This window comes from Schistocerca americana, chromosome 4 (assembly GCF_021461395.2).
Source record: "Schistocerca americana isolate TAMUIC-IGC-003095 chromosome 4, iqSchAmer2.1, whole genome shotgun sequence".
NCBI classification, from domain to species: domain Eukaryota; kingdom Metazoa; phylum Arthropoda; class Insecta; order Orthoptera; family Acrididae; genus Schistocerca; species Schistocerca americana.
Genome location: NC_060122.1, coordinates 244,040,388 through 244,063,786, shown reverse-complemented (window position 1 = coordinate 244,063,786; position 23,399 = coordinate 244,040,388). Strand labels below are relative to the sequence as shown.

At 42.1% G+C, this 23,399-nt stretch overlaps 1 protein-coding gene across 6 annotated transcripts in view; it reads right to left on the bottom strand.

The window, feature by feature from the left end:
• Window positions 1-23,399, bottom strand: part of LOC124612878 — a 139,411-nt gene that overhangs the window by 89,919 nt on the left and 26,093 nt on the right. For 3 of the 6 annotated variants that reach the window (XM_047141320.1, XM_047141318.1, XM_047141323.1), the window contains one exon: window positions 237-380. In XM_047141320.1, the coding sequence (XP_046997276.1) occupies window positions 237-368 (132 nt within the window). In that variant the 5' untranslated portion in view covers window positions 369-380. Of the gene's footprint in view, window positions 1-236; window positions 381-21,861; window positions 22,035-23,399 lie in introns of all 6 variants that reach the window. The other 3 variants (XM_047141319.1, XM_047141321.1, XM_047141324.1) reach the window with 2 other exon arrangements.

The window sequence follows — 23,399 nt, the reverse complement described above, 5'->3', positions numbered from 1 at the left end:
ACTTCAAAACCTTGCCTATGACTTACTCCAGCAGCAACAAAAGTTACCAAAAATAGACTAATAGGATCTCTTAATTGATAAAAATCAGATGTTACCAAAGAAGTAAACACAGCTGTGTAATTTTATAAAATTGTTTAAAAGGTCCATTCCAATGATAAATATGACAGCTTATGCAACAATTTAGTGCTGAACTAGGAAACATTTTGTAGATTCATTACAAAATATTAATTTTTAACCTGTTTATGTTCCTGCTTCCTTTTTTCTTCTAATAAGCGCTTCCTTTCATCATACTCCCCAATCCCCAGAAGCAGCTTGCTAGATGTTCTGCAAGTTGGGTTCAGGGGTGAATATTCTCCGTAGCGAACCATCTTACGGTCTGACTAGAAGAAGAAAAAGAAAACCCGACTTTAAATTCAGAACACAGTTTTATAATTTAGGAAGGTTATTCAAAATAATAAATAGTAATAATAATAACATACAGACATATTCTAAAAAGATTTGGCTTCTGGAGAAGCAAGTAACACATTAGGCCCAATTTTTTATTTATTTTATTTATTTATAGATCAGGTTCAGTAGGACCAAATTGAGGAGCAAATCTCCAAGGTCATGGAACATGTCAGTACATGAAATTACAACACAAAAGTAATTACAGATAAAAATAAAATGTTTATGAACCCTAAAAAAGTCAATTCATAAGTTTAATTAAACGCAATCAACAATACAATAAGAATCAGCTTAATTTTTCAAGGAATTCCTCAACAGAATAGGAGTGTCCCATGAGGAAACTCTTCAGTTTCAATTTGAAAGCGCATGGATTACTGCTAACATTTTTGAATTTGAGCGGTAGCTTATTGAAAATGGATGCAGCACTATGCTGCACACCTTTCTGCACAAGAGTTAAGCAAGTCCAATCCAAATGTAGGTTTGATTTCTGCTGAGTATTAACTGAGTGAAAGCTGCTTATTCTTGGGACTAAGCTAATATTGTTAACAAGAAATGACAGGAATATATATAGTGAGAGGCCAATGTCAAAATACCCGAACTTGTGAACAGGGGCCAACAAGAGATTCGTGAAATTACTCCACTTATTGTCCACACCACCCGTTTCTGAGTCAAAAATATTCTTTTAGAATGGGAAGAGTTACCCCAAAACATAATACCATATGACATAAGCGAATGAAAATAAGCAAAGTAGACTAATTTTCATATCAAACAATCACTCACTTTAGATATCGTTCGAATAGTAAAAATGGCAGTATTAAGTCTTTGAACAAGATCCTGAAAGTGGGCTTCCCATGACAGTTTACTATCTATCTGAGCACCTATAAATTTGAACTGTTCAGTTTCACTAATCATATACCCATTCTGCGAAATTGAAACGTCGGGTTTTGTCGAATTGTGTATTAGAAACTGTAAAAATTGAGTCTTACTGTAATTTAGCGTTAGGTTATTTTCTACAAGCCATGAACTTAGGTCATGAACTGCACTATCTGAAACCGGGACAGTGTTGCACACAACATCCTTTACTATGAAGCTAGTGTCATCAGCAATCAGAAATATTTCAGAGTTACCTTTAATATGATTTAGTGACTTCTTATTCTACGAGAGCATCATCATGTGCATTTCATCACAGGGAGTCCAAATACTAAACACAGAATAATACAGCAAACGAAGATAAATCATCTTTAGGATTGGAGAAAAGAAGGTTAACACAGCAAAACAGTTTGTAAACAACTGGAGAACTACTGTTGTTCAATTTTTGGTTATTTGATGGTTTTTGTACCCCATTAGCATACAGATTACTTTCTCTTAAAATATGGTGCAGTGCTATGTTAACACACCGCAAGGATCCTCCTGAGGAGATGCATGCGTGCTCTCTCTCTCTCTCTCTCTCTCTCTCTCTCTCTCCTCTCTCTCTCCACCCCCCCTCCCCCCTCCATGGCATCCAAATGATACAACAGGCATTTTATTTTTCTTACAAGCCTACATTTGCGCAGCTGTTGCTGCCAATTTCAATGTGACCCAATGCTTGGCACAACACACTTGATACCCCCACTTTCACAAAACAAAAAAAGAGAGGAAATGAAAGGAAACCATGATGGATAAAAATGCTTGAGAATATAAATAACAACTTTAAACTATGAACATCAACAAAACTTTTGTATCAGCCTGATGATATGCCGTGCAGGTGTGTCGCTATTATGACTGCTCCTGTACAGATCAGAAGGTCACCACTGACATTGTTTATAAACATACACACAGTTATAATGAGTGCTCCCTACAATTAGAACACCACACTTTAATGGATTGCAGTGTTTGAGTTGAAAATAAAGCTCCAGTAGAAACTAATTACATAGGTCTGTGGAACAGCTGAGTGAACATCCATCATGCTACGAAAGACAGTTGCGACCAACGATCAGGTCCACATCACCGTGTTATGTGCAGAAGGCTTGCCAATGGGGGCAGTTGATAGATTTGTGCACCAGAGGGATGTGGTACGGAGACTGAACTGGCTCAAATCGGCAGGCAGTGTTGAGGACTTACACTACACAGCTCATTCGTGTTTGACAGGGGCACAGTATGATCAATATCTACAACTTTTGAGCCAAAGGAACCATGGCTGAGTCCTCTAGGACTTAATTCAGCAGTCAATGAGGCTAAAGGACATCAAGTAAATTGTTAAGAGCTGACAGTGCGATGCGAATCTTCATTCCCAATGACCATGGCAAACACCACATAGTACATCCCAACACTGTGACGTAGTTGCAGATGGGTAAGAAATAATGCAGAAGAGAGATCCCAGGATTGGTATCAGGTATTGTTTACAGATGAAACTTCGGTCTGTTTATACCCTAATAATCGCAGACAACATGGTAATATCGAATGCCTCCACGACTGTGCGAGAAGGTGGTGTCCCACTGGTGTTCTGAGTAGGCATTACGTGAGGCCACCATAAATTTTTTGCATTGTTGAGGACAATCTCACAGCTCTACAGTACTGGGATGAGATTCTGCAACCAATAGTGGGACTGTATTGCCAACACTTGAGTAACAAATTCATCTTGATGGATGACAACTCACAAGCTCATCATGCTGTTCTTGTGAACAAATTCCTCAGCATGTGAGGATCACCAGAATGGAATGGCCTGCCTGTTACTGGATATACACCCAATCAAACATACATGGGATTGATTGAAACGCGCTATTTTTGGATGTTGACAACGACAATGTGGTCTGCGTGACTCATGCGGAATCATCATGGAAGAGTGAGACAATTTGGATCAGGGTGGCTTGATTTCAGCAATGGTATGCCACAACAGAGTCAAGCCTTTATCCGAGCAAGGGGATGTTACACCACATACTGCCTATGGGAAACAGACAAGCTTATTGTTACACTTTTTTGCTATCTGGACACACTGAAAATCAATATATATGTATGCCACACCATGAATTTAGAAATAACAGATGGTGCAAAACTTTTCTTGATGTGTGTATCTGAAAAGAATGATACCATAGCCTACATATCTTGCAAAGAAAAATGAGCAGTGAATATATCAAATTTATGAAAAACAAAAAGAAATCAGAAGATATTCAAGTACTAAGTTCAATTCTATAAACACACTTGACAACTGTAATATTCTTGTACATTTTGCTAAAACTGTCTTGTCATGAGAAACTTTAGTTAATTCACAACTACAAAGGCAATTTACTACACTTTTGATGAACAATACACCACATTGAGTTCCACTGCCTCTGGTATAATGTGTAATGTGAAACATTACGAGAAAATGTATGGTCTGCAATAAATAACAGAAACATCAGAGCAAGAGAGTCTGGAAGCATACATGACAATGTCCATCAACATTATCTAGGTTAAGCGTTCAATACTGTCATGAGATCCAGTGCATGTAGTGTGGTGTGGTGTGGTGATTAGTACTGCAAGCTGCCAGTTGAAATCCATCCACCAGCAATGACTGCCATTTTTAATATTAAATAGTTGGTCTGTTTTGAGAAGCCATAGTATTGCTTCACTGTGGTCAGATATGTAATGCTAAAATTGGCTAAACAAGAGATTTAGTGGAATTATGAAAAATCACTTCTAGAAGTGTATGTATAATCAATAAAAACTCTGAACTCTGGATTCCAGACGCGATGGGAGGGGGAGGGGGTCAAGTACTCCCTCTTGTCCCCTCCCCTGCAGATGGAAGATGCTTTCCATTGTATTTTACACCTGGCAGTATTTCATTTGAGTTGCAACAGGGAGTAACAATGAATGGTCTACCTTGTGAATTTGATCATCATGTTGGGGGAGGCTTTATCTTCATTGGGAAAAAACTGAGTACCGACAACATGTTTACATAGTAGAAAGATTTCTAATCAACTCCATCAGACAGGATGCCTTCAATTGAAAGTGCCCCACAGTGTTGACTTAAACTAAGTGAAAATTCCCTGCATGTAATAAATACTTGCTGCCTTCTAGCCCAGGATACCCCACAGGTACCTACTTCCAAGATGTACATACAGTTACCATACTCTCACTCCTCCTATCACTTCTGGCTGTTGCACATTGTTCAAGCTTTAACAATAATAGAACTGACTATTGTGAAAACAAACGTCTGCCACGTAAGTTCAACAGTGCACAAGATTCAGTTATTCTCAAAATTTCCAGTGACTTTCATATCAGCTGGTAAAATATGTTTGCTCGCCCTCATTCTATACATACGATTTACTATATTGTCACGACGAATCAAGTCAAATTCTGAAGGCAGAGTTGTCAATGAAGTACTCATACAACACTTTCTGAAAACATGTTTATTACCAGCACCTACATATAGCCGCAATAGAACTGAATTCCTGGGCTGAGAGTTCAGTTATTTATACAGATATTAAATATTCCTAAATGTTGGTATTTATATAAACATTGAATATTCCAGAATATATGAGCATTACAAATATATTTCCAGAACCCTCCAGAAATGATAATTACCAAACAAAAAATTGCTGGTGGTCAAATCTGAACTGACAACTCCCAGCACATCACCCAGCAACACTAACCACTATACCACACTATGTGCTCTGCAGCTCACGGCATTTCTCTGTCTCTGACAGAGAAATGGCGACCCACTGTTCCAGAAATTCTCATTTGTGCTAACTGCAGCACTGTGGATCTAGATCTTATCAGTGATCCTTTGTCTGATGGCACTGGCAGATCTTTACATTCTGGTTATGTTGTTATACTTACTTCATTATAATGAGCAATGAAGCTTCATAATCGTCAAGTGGGTCTTCAGTTTCTTTGAACCTACCATTGTCAACCAGCGTCTCGGATTGTAGCAGAGTGTCAAACGGAGGACATCAAAGACATCTCTGCACTTTTGTCTTCTTTCTGAAGGGTCATAATCCTTGACTAAAAGTATGATGTCTGAGAAGCAACAAAGGATATGGGCCAAAGTAGCGCTTTAGTTCTGACAGTTGCACATTCGCACAGGTGGAACAATCTAAACCATATCTCCTGGGCTGTGTCTCACTGGTTGGTGCTTGGCGTTGTAGCGCTCTCAGTCATCCTCTTCAGCATCCAGTGTCCGTATGTGAGCCAACTGCCTCGGTTCTTTGGTCTTTGTAATGAGGTATCCATGTAGTCATTTGAATATCATCCGAATAAAACAGGAACAGTGTATCCATTGTTGCTGCTTCAGCCTCGTAACTGTGGAGCAGGAAGAATTGTGTGAAGCCTGTGGGGCCTATTTGTGCTGTGTTGTATGTGAATGTGAAATGGAGTATTCCAATCTCTCGTGTTGTATACGTACATCAGCAGCATATCTGCCAACAACTTATTAAAGAATTCTGTATTGTCATTCATCTGAAGATGGTAGGCATTTATCAGGTAGGTTATGTTGCAATGTGAAATTACCTGTGATACTTGCCTTGACTGGAAAACTTTTCCACAATCAGAAATCATCGCAGGTTTCAGAGTTTCAGAGTGTTGTCTTCTACAAGGAACTTCACAATTTCTGGAGCTTCAGTAGTTGGCGCAGCTTTAGTGACAGCATAATGGTTGAGGTAGACAGTGAAGATCGTTACCCATTGATTCCAAAGTGGTGACTTCAGCAACCTCCTCAAGAGGTCAATTCCAATTTGGTGGAGTGACACTGCAGGTGTGATTGGTAACAAATGCCCTGGAGTGGCACATACTTCCATTGCTGGCATTCCATACAGTGTCTCGCATAATGTCAAATGGACCAGTAGAGCCCCCGTGAACCCCCGGTGACAAATAAATTAGGGCAAGTGGCTGTTTAATGTGATGGAAAGATGAACAAACATTTCTGCCACATTAAAGCATAATTCTCGTATGCAATGCTCCATTAATTAATTAATCGGGAGTCTCCTTCGGTTGGTTCCTCCTCCAAGGATTCTATAGCTTTCAGCAGTGCTGAATCTTACCCCTGTTCATTAATAAAGTCATTTAACACAGCAATGACTGAGATTTTACCCATGTTACTATGTTCCACCAAAGAATCCTTTGAAAGGCAGTTGGTGTCCTTGTGTTTGTTTCCACTTTTGTACAATGATACACTGGAAAGTAATGCAGGCAAGCTTCTAGAATGTGGACAAAATGACCTTGAGAAATGCGCGAGGTAGCATATGGAAGATAACTTTCCCCTTTACATGTGTGCACAGTTGGCATCTGTTATGTTCACCCAGTGTATTTTGAGTAGCGAAAGTATGGAGACATATTCTAGTGATAAGTCCATGCAAGTTAAACAGTATGCTGTTATTGAATTTTTAACAGCTGAAAATGAGACTCCTGGTGAAATTCATTATCATTTACAGGCAGTTTATAGCGATGATTTTGTAGATAGGTCTACTGTAAACTGATTGGTAATAAAATTTCATGGGTGTGAGCCTGGAAAATCCATAATCATTGATGAAACATAAAGCAACTGTCTGATCACTACCACAGATGAACATTGCACATCCATTGACAATTTGATTTAAAATGATTGGCAAATCACTCACAAGTGTATCGCATACCATACTGGAGTATCTGAGGCACTTGTCAACTTCATTATTAAACAGCAATCTTGCAACATGACTCAGCCACACACCTCACACAAAACTGAAGAAACTCTGCAAAACTGGAAGTAGGAACTTATTCTACAGCCTCCTTACTCCCCCGATCACGTGTCTTGCAATTTTTATTTTCTTCCTCTACTCGCAAGACCTCAAGGGTAATCATTACACCTCAGGCTATTAGATAAAAGCAGCTGTCCTCGATTCAAGAAAAGTCAGAAGAATTTTTTCAGTGACAGAATAAAAAAACTTATAATACATTTGTTTTTGTTTGTGTTCTACAAGCATGTGTACATTACTTTTCAGTCCACCCTCATATACAACTGTGATGCACTCCTGAAGCCTCAGTGCTCATCTCCACAGCCGACCTGGCAGATCCTTCAGGCTAGTCAGCTAGCACAGAGAATGGTGGTCCATCACACGGTGAATGGTTTGCTAAATAAACACGACCAAAATCTATTGATGGCCCAAACATCTGTGAGGCACTATTTATCGATTCAAGATCAGTTCATGTCACACTTGGATAGTACTCTGAAAGCATAAGCTATCATCTTTTCAGCACCCTCCTGAATTTGTAATAGAACTGCCCCTATTCCAGAACCACTAGTATCAGTTTGAAGTTCTTCTTCGGCATTCTCTTAATATAATAGTAGAACTGGAGATGTCAGCAACTCTATAATGAAACAGAAAACACTTTGCACTTCGTTATAGGTAATGGGTGTCTCCTTGCAATAGTTTTTGCGAAGGACAGGTCTTGGTGCAGAAGCTGTATGTGAACTGCCAATAGTATGAGCGAATTAAAAAAAAAAGAAAACCTTCTGTCACAAATGCATCAAGGAATTGGAAAATCTGTGACTGTTCTTAAGTTCTCTGTAATGGGATGGACTCCATCACCATTCACTAGGTGCCCCAGGTTTTTATTCCTTGGGAGAGGAAGAGGCACTTTGTCAGACTCAGACAGAGACATACAGTGTGAACACACTTGAACACGGTTGTCAGGTGGCTTGGGCATTCATTAAAAGGCTTTGGGTGGGGGAGGGGGACAAAACAATATCATCCAGATAGGAAAGAGATGCCATCCATTTAAGGTATCTAAGTAGGTTGTCCATCATACATTTGAAGCTGGCTGGAGTGTTACAGTCCAAATGGCATAATAATAAATTCATGGAGGATGGTAGGAATTATCAAGGCAGTCTTCCTGGCCAGCCTTAGCAACCTTGATTTGCCAATAGCAGTACTCCACGTCCATGGCTGGGACATACTTTGCTCCTTTTCAGCAGTAACAGTGTCATCAGTGCATGGCAAAAGATAAAAGTCTTTTCTGCGATTTGGTTCAGTCGTCGGTAGCCAATGCAGAAACACCAGGGGCTGTCCTTCTTCTTCTTCTTCTTCTTCTTCTTCACAAGGACCATAGGACACTTTCCAAATGGTCAATGATGTCATCTTGCGGCATCTTCACCACTATCTCCCAGATTATCCATTATTCATCTGATGACACACTATATAAATTTTGGATGATCCCTGGTGTTGATATGGTATTTTACCATGGCCTGTTTGGTCCATCTTCCTTTTCTCCATTGCAGATTTAAAGGCACCTGAAAATTGGTGCAGAATGGCTAACACTCGCTGACATTCCTCAGTTAGGCCATATCCTATTGCCAGCTCAGTAGTAGCTTCCTTCCTTGTGGTGACTGTAGTGGTAGCAGACCAAAATTCTTTGTTGAGGACATTAAGGTGCACTTCCTGGGCTTATTCAACTGTTCCTACGCAGATATCTTTAGAAACAAGTTGTGGCTGTAGATGACGTTCGTGATCTAAAGGTCTCTTTGATCACCTGCAATGCCTACAAGCTCCGCAGGCATACAAGATTTCACTTGTGATCCTGAGTAGCCATTTGCAACCAACAAAAGTTTCACAGTTTAACTGAGCATCTCAACTGATAATTGGAACTCATCTCATTAATGGCCAGATAAGAAAGTCTTCAATAGCAAACATGGCCCAGAGAAATCTTTGTTATGTGTGCTTGTTGCAACAGCTTTGTTAATCTGGAGCTCTGACTTTCCATAGTCTGTGACTGCTTTGATGCCTGCAAGAAGTTCCATCCAAGAATAACATACCGACAACATTCTGTTACATTCAAAGGGCTGTGTTTTTTTCACTGATAGTTATTGTTGCAATACATGTTCACCATTTGTGACTTTCTGTACGATTGCTTTCTTATCGTGGACATAGTCCTATTTACCTGATGGTGATGAGCATCCAGCATTACAGAAAAGGAAGCCCCTGTGTTGACTAGTGTCTGGACAGATTGTCCATTAATGGTGTTGAGATTTCCTGACATCTTCATACTTGTTGTCCACAGAGAATTTGCATCTGTCGTGGCCTCACCTCCACAGATGATCTCCATGCTCCATTTTCCTGAAGTCAATGGCTAGGCAATGACTGGTGTCAATGTACAACGATGGCAAATGGCTACAGCATTTTGGGGAGTGACTTTCTCTGGGATGTGGTGATGAGCTAAGTGTCACAGGTCGGTTATAATCTGCAGTTTAGTGACGTGAATAGAACTGTTGCGATGGTGGTGTAAGGTTGTATAAAACTTGCCTCCTTTCTCGCAGGTGCATGCAATGTGTTCATTGCATCCATAGTGAAAACAAACTTGTATGTTGTCCTCTGTCCTGAAAATGTCTGTTCTTCTGTGCGTTGTTGTACTTGATGGAGGAGTTTGTTGCACCTGTATGGATCGGATGCTAGGTGGTTGTTTGACAGCTTTCTGGCATAAGTCTGAGTTGGCAGAGTCTATTTTTCATGGTATACTGGACTAGTGGCATAGACTGGTGCTAAAGATTGATACGCATCTTCTTTGACATTCTATATTTTCTCCTGAAGTATGGGGTTGACATTTGTGGCTGTTATCTCATGTGTACTAGGCCAGACATCTCTGGCTGCCATACACATGTGTATCTCTTCTCATACTATATGGTATATGGGAGAGGTGAGCAGATGGTGCTCTTCCACAACTGCCATAGCGATGACATTCGTGAGTCAGTCTTACCTCATTCGTCTGACTTTCCTGTTGCATTTACCCAATTCACTAGCACTATTTGATGTATTCCTCTGTCACTGTGACATCCATTACTGAGGAGTTTGGCACATGTCTTCTGCAGCCCATTTCATCTAGCTTGAGAATTTGTCAGCTTCTGTCAAATTCAAATTCACTGTATGGCATAGGGCCACAATATTCTGTTTGTACGACTGTCATTTCCGCATCACACTGGGCCCTGTTTTTCAGTTGCTAATTTACTAGGTGAACTTTTACTGTTGATTGATGCCAAACATTTTCTTCAGTTCTCCCTGTAATTTCTTCTAGCTGTTCAGCTCCTCTTCACTGTTCTCCAACCACTGTTGTGCTGTGCCATGCAAGTAAAAGTACGCATTTGCCAAACACATCATGTCATCCCACGTGTTGTATATGGTGAATTGGTCCAATCCTTTCTGTAATTTCAATTTGTCCTGACCAGTGTCTCTGGAAAACATGATGCATGCCTGATGTGCAGCTGACTCACTGCCATTTTGAAATCCATGTCTACTGAACATGGATCTAAGGAATGCCTTTATTCCAGTTCCTGTCCACACAACACAGGTTTTACATTGCTTTATTTGAGCCACAGTGATACAGATGTTTTAAAGTACCTGGCATCTTCACCAAACAATGTCACACTGAAAACACAATCGAGTCCAATCCCGAAGGCAGGGCCACCAATGAAGTACAAAACATACCACTGAAAGCACGTTTATTACTGACACCAATGTACACTCAGAATAAAACTGAATCCTCAAGCAGAGTGCAGCTATTTCTACAAACATCAAATATTTAAGAATACTGGTATTTATAGAAACATTGAATATTTCAGAGTATACAAGTATTACAAATAGATTTCAAGAATCTCATACAAGTGATAAATACTAAGTAATAGTTGCTGGTGGTTGGATTTTGACTGGCATTAGCAACATTGTCTCACATCAGCTACAAAATGTACTGGTGCATCATCATGTCTCTTCCAAGTTCCACAATTGTGGCCCATTGGGGGACATTTGATGGTTGGTTTTCTACTTTTTTGGGCCAGGGGGGGGGGGGGGGAGGGAGGAAGGGGGAAACCAAACAGCAAGGTCATCAGAAATTGAGGGAGGAACAACATAAATAGCAAGGAACAACATAAATAGCACAGTCTAGTCTAGCGGAAGGGATGACGTGTAACCAAAGATTAAAAAAGGATGTCAGGGCAGCATGAAAAGGAAAGAACAACAGGCATGTGGGTGGAAATGGGGAGAGCAGAGCTGCTCCAGAAATGCTACGTGTGATGAGACACCAGCACCACCACTGATCCATCAACACACCCCACACAACTGATACAATGGGGACAACAGGGGAAGAGGACAGAAGAAAAGGAGAAACACACTGCACAAAGTACCAGACAAAATGGAGGGAAAGCTGGGGAGGAGGGAGGGGGGAGGGGGGGGAGTTATTATCTGATTGGTGTGGAGGCAATGTCAAGTCTTCTCTAACCAACACCTACACTGAGAGACTGAGATTTTGCAGAGGAAAATTAAAGAACTTAAACCTGAGTGGACAAAGCACTTTCACAAAGAAAACTGAGGATAGATGTAACCATGCGGGGGTCATCTCCTAACACTCGAGACAAAGAAGGTGGGAGGGACTTATTTAGTACAAAGGGATAAAAGCCAGGCAGTCCAGCACAATATGGATTACTGTGATGGAACACGGTACTTAATATGAACAATATGCACCCAGGAGAGGATGGCAGATTCCCACCATGAGAGGCAGAGAGAAGAACGCCACATGGTGGGAGACTTCTTGATTGTGCAATGTTTATTTGACTGGGAGGTAGCCTCCCAAGAGTCGGCCTGCAACTGAGCAAAATGGGATTTTCTGTAAAGCCACAAATCTGCCCCCAGAGTGAACACAGAGATCATGGAGTAGGTGGCAAACTTGCCTCCAGCCAGATGATCAGCATCTGGGATATCTATGTAGCCAGGAACCCAAAGGAAACCAACTGAACAAGCGACATCACCAAGTTCAGCAAGAAGACCGTTTCATGAAGATGAGGACCTAATAGATGGTCATCAATTCTGCAGTAAACACCCCACATGTGGAAGGCAAGAGATGGTGTTTCATGCCAACAGAAGACGTGAAGGCATACCCCACATTATCGGCAGATTTGGTTGCCATCCGCAGTCGAGGAACTAACCAAGTTGGGTGTTTTCAGGAGAGACTGTGAGCATGAGGACAAGGAGAGTAGATGGAAGTCATGGCGAAGAGAAGCGAGGCGGAGCCCAACTGGTAAATCCCACCAAGGGTGTGCAGCAGGTGTACGATGGCCCAAAGCCACGAAAAGAATAGAATAGGAGGGGCGAGCAGGGGAAGAGCAGGTAGTGATGGCATAGGAAACCAGGAGCTGCAACTGCCGTATCGACAGGGAGGGATACCGGCATCGGTTGCTAAACAAATATAACAATGATGAACCGCGTTCAAGGGGAGCCGCGTGGATCCACAAACTTGATAGTCATTAGTCAAAATATCCACGGGTGTGCTGCCGGTCTACAGTGTCCAACGGGCACAATATTTCGGCGATCATACATGTCGCCATCATCAGGTGAACTGACGGACTGAGCTCCTGTGAACGTGCCGGCACGGAGATCCGTACGCTATGGCTGCTCAGAGGGAACTGGGTTCGGTCGCGGCGGCGGCCGATTTAAATACCCTCCGCCCGCGGCGCGCTCCCTCCGCCGTCCGCGCCCCACGCCATGGTCGCGCGGTGGAACAGATTGCGACGGCGTCTGAGATGACGTCGGAGTGGTGGCTCTGTCCGCCGTGGTCGTCACAACTATACGTTTGCTCGATTTACTCTTGATTAACCCGATCGCTGGTTCCCAAGCCTTGCTAAGATTATAGCCACAGTCACGGTTTATGAGGTCGTCATTGGTGCGAATTTCGATGGCCTCTCTAACAACGCTGTCCCAATATCTCGACGTCTGTACCAGAATCCTCGTGCGGTCATATTCCATGGCGTGATTTTCCGACAAACAATGTTCAGCGACCCCCGACTTGGTCGGATACATCAGACTATGGAGACTGAAACGGAGGGTAAATTACCTTTCCTTGACGTCTTGGTCAAGGGAAGGGCTGACGGCACCCTAGGTCATGGGGTGTGTCGGAAGACTACGCACACTGATCTGTATTTGCATGCAGACAGCTGCCACCACCCTTCACAGAGGAATGGGGTACTTAAAACTCTAGTACATAGGGCGCGCACTATCTCTGACGCAGAGAGTCTACCCCAGGAATTGGAACATCTGAGAACTGTATTTCGAAAAAATGGGTACTCAGAGTGGCAGATTCAACGTGCTCTCCGCCCAACCACTGCAGCACAACCCCTTGAGATGGATGAAGTCACGAGGGAGGAGGTAGGCACTGCATTTATTCCATACACAGGCGCACTCTCGGGGAAAATCGCTCGCATTCTGAAGAAACACCGGGTCGGAACTGTGTTTTGTCCTCCAAATAAAACTCGTGCACTAGTGGGGAGCACCAAAGATGACCTCGGTTTGAGGAAGGCCGGCGTGTACCAGATTCCGTGTCAATGTGGCAAGTCGTATATTGGTCAGACGATGCGTACCGTCGAGGATCGATGCCGTGAACACCAGAGGCACATTCGTCTGATGTATCCGACCAAGTCGGCGGTCGCTGAACATTGTTTGTCGGAAAATCACGCCATGGAATATGACCGCACGAGGATTCTGGTACAGACGTCGAGATATTGGGACAGCGTTGTTAGAGAGGCCATCGAAATTCGCACCAATGACGACCTCATAAACCGTGACTGTGGCTATAATCTTAGCAAGGCTTGGGAACCAGCGATCGGGTTAATCAAGAGTAAATCGAGCAAACGTATAGTTGTGACGACCACGACGGACAGAGCCATCACACCGACGTCATCTCAGACGCCGTCGCAATCTGTTCCACCGCGCGACCATGGCGCGGGGCGCGGACGGCGGAGGGAGCGCGCCGCGGGTGGAGGGTATTTAAATCAGCCGCCGCCGCGACCGAACCCAGTTCCCTCTGAGCAGCCATAGCGTACGGATCTCCGTGCCGGCACGTTCACAGGAGCTCAGTCCTGTCAGTTCACCTGATGATGGCGACATGTATGATCGCCGAAATATTGTGCCCGTTGGACACTGTAGACCGGCAGCACACCCGTGGATATTTTGACTACCAAATACGCCGGGAGAAACTCAAGAATCACTTGATAGTCATTGTCCACATGAGACAGAACTAATGCCCAATAAAAGTGGAGAAGGGTTGAATGATCTGCCCCCTAAGAGGTTTGGGCAAGGAAGTGGAGGACATCGAGTTGAGAAAACAGCCAACTTTCAGATGACTGATATGGGACAACCAAGCAATCTTGTTGTCAAAAAGAAGACCCAAGAAATGGAATTGGGGGCTGCGGTCAGGTATTGGGCACCGAGGTAGAGCTTCGGATCAGGATGGACCATAGTACGGCGACAGAAATGCACCACCCTCAACATAGAGGGAGAGAACTGAAAACCATGCAAGTGTGTCCATGTGGTAGTGTGTCCTTGTGGGAGTGTGCCAGATGGCACCCTGGAACTGTCACAGAGGCCGCCGAGTGGGCGTTTGTCCAAATACAGAAATCATCCACATCCAGAGCAGGGGTGACCAATGGTCCAGCAGAGGTCATAAGTCCATTAATAGCAATGAGAAAAAGGAGGACGCTCTGAACAACATGTCGGAAGAGAGCCGAAGACCACATTCATGGAGCATAACGAGGATGTGATGGTGCCAAGCTAAGTCTCATGCCTTCTGAAGATCAAAGAAAACTGCAACAAGATGGCGGTGCTGAGAAAACGCGTGCCGATCTACTGTTTCCAATTGAAGCAGATGACTGATCTGAGGCTGTCCCTCACAAAACCTGCACTGGTAACCCGGAGTTTCAAAGACCCAATTGAGCCGATGAGCCAACATCCATCATAGTAACTTGCATGGAACATTGCTCAGGCTGACTGGCTTGTAATTGGGATGGCATATCATTCCCACGGCTAAGGACAGAAACCACAATACTGTCTCTCCATTGAGAGGGGAAAATGCCATGAAGCCGAATATAGATAAACACCCAGAGGAAATACTGTCGTTGTGGAGGAGTGAGATGTTTAAACAATTAGTTGTGGAGATGGAATCAGGGCCAGTAGTCAGTGAGAAGAAGAGAGGGCCGGAAGAATAGGATTTCGCCTGACGAGAGGTAAAACATTCATGGGAAGCTGCATCCCTCTCTTTCCAGAGGAGGAAGGGTGCTGGATAGGAGGCTGATGCCATCACAAAATGGTTTGTGAGGTGACTCACAATAACTGATGGGTCTGTACAAAGGCCACATGGAAGGGCAAGGCCCTAATGGAAGACTACTGCTGACAATCTTGGAGGGTGCAAAGTGTAGCCCACACCCATGAAGAAGGGACGGAAGAGCTTAGAGAGGAGAAAAAGCATTTCCAACACACCCATTTCTTCTGTTTGGCTAAGTAATCAGCTTTGGCACAAAGATATTTAGGCCTAAAGGCAATAAGACTGGTGGAAGAAGGAAGCCGCTTAAGTTGTTACAAGATGAAACTGATGGACAGCGTACAGGGCCTGTAAAGCAGGGAACAGCAATGTATGGACCGGCATGCAAATGCCACCAGAAGCCCTCAAAAGGCCGATCCGGTTCCAATGGAAAGCACGGAACCCATGAGGGTTCAGTGAGTGAGCATCAATAAAATGAGATTCCTGAAGAATGACAAACTGCTGAGTAAAAGACAATGAGGGACTGCAATTCTGGGAGATGATTGTAGTATACATTACAGTTCCAATGAAGAAGCACAGAGTGGGTATCCAAATGGGAGGTGAATGGGCTGGAGCCAATCATGCAGCTAGGTCACCATCCGTCACCAACAAGGACAGGGTGACATCTGTAAATAAGAGGTCTGACTCAGATTGCAAGGGGAGAGATGGTACCTCCGTGAGCCCCTGAGGGGGGTGCTTGTCCTGGGACTTTTGTTTCTTCTTCTTCTTCTTCTCCTCCTCCTCCTCTTTCATAGGTTGAGGAAAGCAGGGCACAGAGAGAGAACAGGCTTCCGGAAGATTCAGAACCAGAAGGGAGCAGGCGACCTTGGGATGCACAGACCATGTGTCCTTTGGCTGAGATGTGGCAGCAGACCTCTAGCCTGAGAGATGCTGGTGGGAGAGGTCCTGGGAGGAGCCCCACCACCGGCGGGTGCTGAAAAAGGGGGACACTTCTTCGGCTGGGAAGGGAAGCAGTATCCAGAAGGGAGGGCTTGGGAACAGCAGAGAAGGGTGAGAGGAGATACAGAGGGGACTGGGGTAAGGAAGAGGGAGGAGGGGGAAAGGATGAACAGAGGCAGAAGTAGAAGCCGTCAAAACAGAATGAGATTGGTCATATTTCTGACAAGCCTCAGTGTAAGACAATTGATCCATGGACTTATAGCCTGATATCTTCTTTTCTTTCTTCTAAGCCAGGCAATCTGGTGAGCGTGGAGAGTGAGGGCTGCAACAATTAACACACACGTGTGGCGAAACACAGGGGCTTCCCTCATGGAGCGGATGTCCACCCTCACCACACAGAGAGTCCGACGAACATCGGGAAGGCATGTGCCCGACACGCAAGCACTGAAAGCACTTAATGGTTGGCAGGATGTACGGCTTCACATCACACTGGTAACACATAATCTTCACCTTCTCTGGAAAGTTATTTCCCTCAAATGCCAGAATAAAGGCACCAGTATCCGTGTGATTGTCCTTATGAACTTTCTGCATACACTGAACAAAATGAACACCTCGTCATTCCAGATTGGCCCAGAGAATCTCATCCGTTTGAAGGATGACTCCATGGACCATATTCAAAGACTGGTGAGGTGTAGTGGACACCAGGACATTGTCAAGATGATCACAAGCATGAAGAGCTGCAGAATGGGTGGGGGTAGAAGTTTTGATCAACAGGAACTCGACCACATCTTAATGAGAGACTCCACTTTGCCAAATTTGTCTTCGATATTTTCCACAAAAAATAATGGTTTTTTGGCACTGAACATATCCCTATCCATCCTAGTGCTCACCAGGTAGCAGGGAAAGTGTTTCAGCCCAAGCCAGTGAAGCTGGTCCTCCTCCCAGGGAGTAGCCTGGGAAGGAAAGGTCGTGGGGACATAAGAAGCAGCATTCAACAATCTGTTACCACCAAGAGATGGTCGTAGAAGAATGACCAGATTTTCTAAGCCTGATACACCTCACATGCAAAGCATCCACCCTGATACCACTCACACCGACCAGTGGCTATCCCCACGGGCCCCGCCCAGCCACAGCTAGGGCTGTCTGGCACAGCGGCCAATGCCGGGATTCCCGATGCTGCAGTATGGCATGCAACCACTCCTAGGCATACAGAGGAGGCAACTGCTCAACTATCAGAAATGTGATCCCTGTATTGTTAGGAGGCTTAGCCAGATGGGTAGCAGGGAAAGAGCATGGAAGGGGAAGGAGGGAACAGCAGGGAAGGAGCATGGATGGGGAGGGAGGGGGCAGTGGGGAAGGAGCAAGGATGGGGAGGGTGGGGCAAGGAGAAGGAAATGCAACCTGGAAAGGAAGAATGGGCTGCTTGGGGCTCCACAGGCACCATGGGATGAACTCACAAAAGAACCATGAGCCACCTGGGGGAGGGGTGATATTTCAGCCCTATCAGATGAGAATATAGTGTACTATTTAATCATACAATGCCTGCTGAAGGGCATCATCTAAAATTTTACAATTCTTTTTGACAACCACTATAAGGTCAATCAGTAATAAGTATGCAAGAAAAGAGAAACAAGTAATATTTTAAACTTAACTTTTATTACATCTGAAAAATGTTATAAGTGTTTTGATCATAAATGGTCTGTGTCATGGAATAATTATTAATAGAATTAGATTACATTGTAACTTACTCCACATAGACATGGTATCATGTGAGGAATTACAAACTTTATATTATACAATAAATTTGCTTCTCATGAACATTATGGAAGTTGCTATATAAAAAAGCTTTTTATGAATAATAAATGGAAGTTAATTGATCACAGATCTGAAAAAGTGTTATCTGTTGTAATGTACCACTGCTGCACATATCAAGAATACAGTTGCAGAAGAAAGAATAATAAGTTTGGCCCTTCTCATTAAGAAATGGAAAGTTCATTACTTGCAAAATCTAGGTGACTTGGTCAAGAAAGAAGAGATACAACATCGTAGCTATAAAAGACATCCAAAGAATTTTCCTCATGCACGAAATAAAATCACTGGTATTTGGTAAGTAAACACAAGAAACTTGATATACCTGTAATGAAATACGTGGATCCCAGAAATTGACTCAGGAATCAATTGTAATGAATTTTCTAACACACATCTACCTTTCCAAAGCCAGTCACACAATTGAAATTACAACGTAGGGACATTTTCAAAAGTTTACATTTCAAATACATCTGTACTAACTACAAAAATAAGACACACAGAAGGCTGCGGCAGCTCTCAGCCACGCATTCACAAGAACCCTGCAAATTGCTTATTTTTGTACACCTATGTTTACTATGAAGAATTGCTTCACCCATACCAGGTTTCACTATTAATGTTACCGAAAAACTCCACACGGCATGCATGATGGAAAATGGCAGTCCTGATGCTCCTGGCTCCTACACACAACACAAAGTGTCCCTACAAAATAATTAGAAGCTACTGATGCTGTTTATAAATAGCAAACACCAGCACTGAGGAACCATCATAATCCCATTCTACATCTGTATCAATACTATGTGGATAAGTATGAAGTGAGTGGTAGGGCGTACCAGGTATGAAGTTTTCTCCCTATTCCTTTCACAGATGAAGCATGGGAAAACAAAGTGTTTGCACAGCTCTGTGTTAGCTGTTAAATAACAGCCTCATTTTATCCACGTGATCTCCGTGGGTCCAATACATAGCGGTCATCAGAATAGTCGTTACTTCTGCCCTGAAACCCAGTTCTTGAAGTGGTTTAAGCAAGTTATTCCAGATATCTTTCTAAGTTAAGATTTCAACACTTTTGTTCAACTTTATCACTTTCAAGCAAGCCTATATCAATTTAAACAGCCTCCCTTTTTATACTATGTGCCCTTTGTTGTAGCTCAGTGGTTAAATGCCACAATAAGGCTTAAAAGGTCTCAAGTTATAGATGACAACATAAGTCAATTCAATGGTCAGAGGAAGGTGACATCACATGACCTCCAACAAGACCATGTTTACTATAGCACTGTTGTGTTCAAACCAACCTTCAGGTTGATGACACCTCAGCAGTTAATTATGGTGCACCCAAGTGTTTTGTATGCAATCTATTTTGTACAAAAGCTGCAGTTTCCCAGTACCCTACCAGTGACTGGTGGCTTTTCATTTAAGTGAGCCTATGTGTTTCATACCTCAACATACCATTACCCTCAAATATTAGTGTAAAATCACTGACTAGCTATGATTGATTAATACTGTAGTCAAGAAATAACAAGTTTTCAGTTTTGTGAAGTGCACAACTCTGCATTTTCCTACAGCAAGACTTCCCAAACTGTGTTCTGCAGGAAATGAATAACTACCCCAGGGTTGTAATAACATAGCATCTTTTTTCTACATCTTTATAATACTAATTATTTTTTTAAATGTTATTGCGAGTGATGTGTTACTAGTTATGATTTAAAACTGAAGTAATCACTAAATAAAACAAGTTTTTCTCATTTTTTTACAAATTTTATCAATCTTCAGGATAAACAAGGTATTTCATTAAACCTCCATTACTCTTGCGATGATTCCTGATGTGGTCATTAGCATGGATGGACAGGTGTCATCCACAACATAAACAATGTATTTGGACACTTTGAACAGTGTATATGGATGATTTTAGTTTTTTTTTATTTAAATATAATTATTCATGTGTGGTACATTGTGTGTGAAGCTGTTGCAAGAATCATCAATAGGGATGAAAGACAAGCCAATCCTTCTGACAAAGAGCAATGCCACATGATGTGCGAGTGGTTGCTCAGATTCCCACATGATATTTTTCTACAGGAATTCATGCACTGTGTAAAATTCAATATATTGATATTGAGTGTAGGAGGGATATTATGACAGAAATGAAATTGCTTTATACAATGTTTACACAATAAATACATTAAAAGAATTTTTGGTTTTCACTTCAGTGACCATAAATATTTAAGTTGTACAAATCCCATTAATTTTTGGTCTCAGTCTTGGAGGTTATTTGGAAATTTCAGCACATTTCAGTCTGATAAATTATTAGACATTCAAATGCAACTGAACCAAGCTAACGAGATACACATTGCAAATTTTTCAAACACTAAAAAGAGCAAACATTTGGCCATCTGCAGAGACTGTGATGTTTTTCATACTTTTGATTGTAAGAGAGTGATTTACCACCATGTGATTCCACTTTGTGCTAAAATCTCCTACACACCTTTGTTAGCATCATTAAGTGACGATGTACATTGCAAAATAAAGGACCTCATCTCAATCTAGATGGGTCATGCCTGTTGTGTAAAAGCAACATATCCTGTTGTAAAGAATCTTTGTAAACATAATGGGCACAACAGCAATTGCAATGAACTATTAATAGATTATTATATATACAGTCTCAATCACATAAGAACCCTTTTAAGTGATGATCCGTTTTCATCCAACATGGATAATCTTCGGACCATACTCCAGTGAAGACACATGAAGATGATAGCACAGAGCAGGAATTATATCACCCACTAATGTGTGAACATCGGTGGATGATATCCACTTATCACTGAAGTATGGTCCAAACATGATTTACATCAATTCGAAACCAGTCACCACTTACGAATAAAAGTGTTTTTATGTGATCAAGACTGTTCTACATAATGTCTTAGTATTGTCGTAAAGAATGTTTTGGGATATTTTGTTGGAAAATACCTGCACACTGTAATGTAGCCCACATTTACTTTTATAATTAAAATCTTATTCCATAAGATTATTCTATTCCTGTCAAAATGCAAGACTGCAGCAAACAAACTGACAACTCTCAGGCAACGTTCAGAAAGTTAAAAGCAATTCTAATACGACATGATAAAGAGTGGTCTACACCATGTTGGAAGACTAACAGAAAAACATTCTCTAATCTAAGAAATTATTCTGTTGCAGGAATTTAAGAATACTGTAATAGTAACCTGAAACAATAACATTTCGCATCAAATGCAAGTAAACCCTTAGGATTCAAAAACTGTCACATAAAGTATGTACCAAACTCAAAATGAACAATATGAGTATGTTGACTTGCCTAAACCTGCCACTTGCTTCTACCAATCGACCAACTCACCCATCAAAATATAAGCTGAATCCAATAAAACTGACTGACACCATGGAAGATAAATTTGTTTTTTCTGCTCATTTTCAGAAACTTCCCCAGAGGATAATACTTGGAAGCTTTATGACAAATTCAACTGAAATAGGCCTTCAATTAGTCATATTACAATCACTTCCTGAATGTAGCACCAGTATTACGTATCGGTTCACTTGAGACACCAAAGCGTACATGCATGCACACGCACATGCAAACATGCAGCAGGACACACTTTACACTATAACAGACCGAATAAATTATTTAATTTGCCATTACTGTTTTACCTGCTTAGTAATGAATGTGACAGCAATGATTTGATTTTTGTTCTAAATTATTCTTCTTGGTGTTTTATTTTTTACTATATTACTTCGGCATCCATGAACAATGAAAGAATAGCTTTTAATTTATGCTTAACACTGGTATTGCAAGTTGGACCTTCGACTGTTGAAGATTTTCACTGGATACAGAAATACAAATGTTAATTCACCACCACACATTTATATTTAATATTATACATGTAACATGAACAGATAGCTAGTCTACTCGTAGTTATTCCCATTATCTTCAGAAGATATACAAAAACAAAGATAAGACATTTTGAACTACAAAAAACATGGAAAATGGGAGGACAAATCAGCACTGCAGCATGTTATGTTTCAACACACAATACAGTGTTGTTATTCTACAGTCAATAATAGTTCAATAACCAACTACTCAACATTACTATATTAACTGCAACTACTTTATTATCACATCCAAAAGTTGAAATAGTGGAAGGAGTAATGAGAACCATCCACTGTTTAGTGGGATCACTGCTGAAAACACACACACACACACACACACACACACACACACACACACGAGTGCGTGACCGGCTGTACTGTCCCAGTGCTTCAGTCTGCCTGAGGTGCAGGGTTGTGTTGGATGGAGGGAAAGGAAGCTGAAAACTGGAAGAAAGAGACAGTAAGGGAACAGGATAGGAATGTCTCACCACTGAATTAGTCCTGGAGCAGGTAGGGGAAGTTGCATATTCTACACAAAGTCAAGAGCTGGGCTGAAATGAGATGGGGATAGACTGAAGAAGAGGGAGACAGCAGAGTGAAAAGTGTGATGAACACTGTGGGGACAGGGGATGTGTGTACCAGACTGTGAGTTGGTATTTGGCAGGTTCAGGACACATGGATTGCTTGCAGGAAGAATTCAGAAAAACCAATATTTGGGGAGAGGGGAATGGTACAAGCAGCACTGATTGTGAAGCAACTACTGACACTGAGTAATTGTGCTGAGCAGCATGTTCTACCACTGTGTGCTTTTACTTTGTCTTGGCCACAGTTTGATGGTGCTTGTTTATTCAAGTAGACAGCTGGTTGATCGTAAGGCCCACATAACAGGCTTTGTAGAAGTTGCAGCAGAGTTTGAATATAGCAGCAGTAAGTGGGTACCGAGGATATCTGTGGCACCTGGGGTTTCCACAATGATATTATGTGTGCCACAAGTGGTTAAAGGTAGGTTGTGGCACAAGCGTGGACCGGGATATTTCTCCGATTAGGTGAGTGGCAGAATATGATCCTGTGAGAGGTTTTTCCCAAATAAGGAACATCAATCTCACCTCTCCCTAAGTTTTATTCCACCACACATCCTTTCTACCCAGTCTTAGATGCAGTTACTCTTTCATTATACCTAAGTACTGAAATCGTGTACTGACTTGATACTGTTATCTTTCATTCTAAAAGGTTTCATCAACTATTAGGAAGAGCTCTTTACCAATAACAATGACATTTATGAACAGTTCTAAGCGAATCACCTTTTGTGATGCTAAACA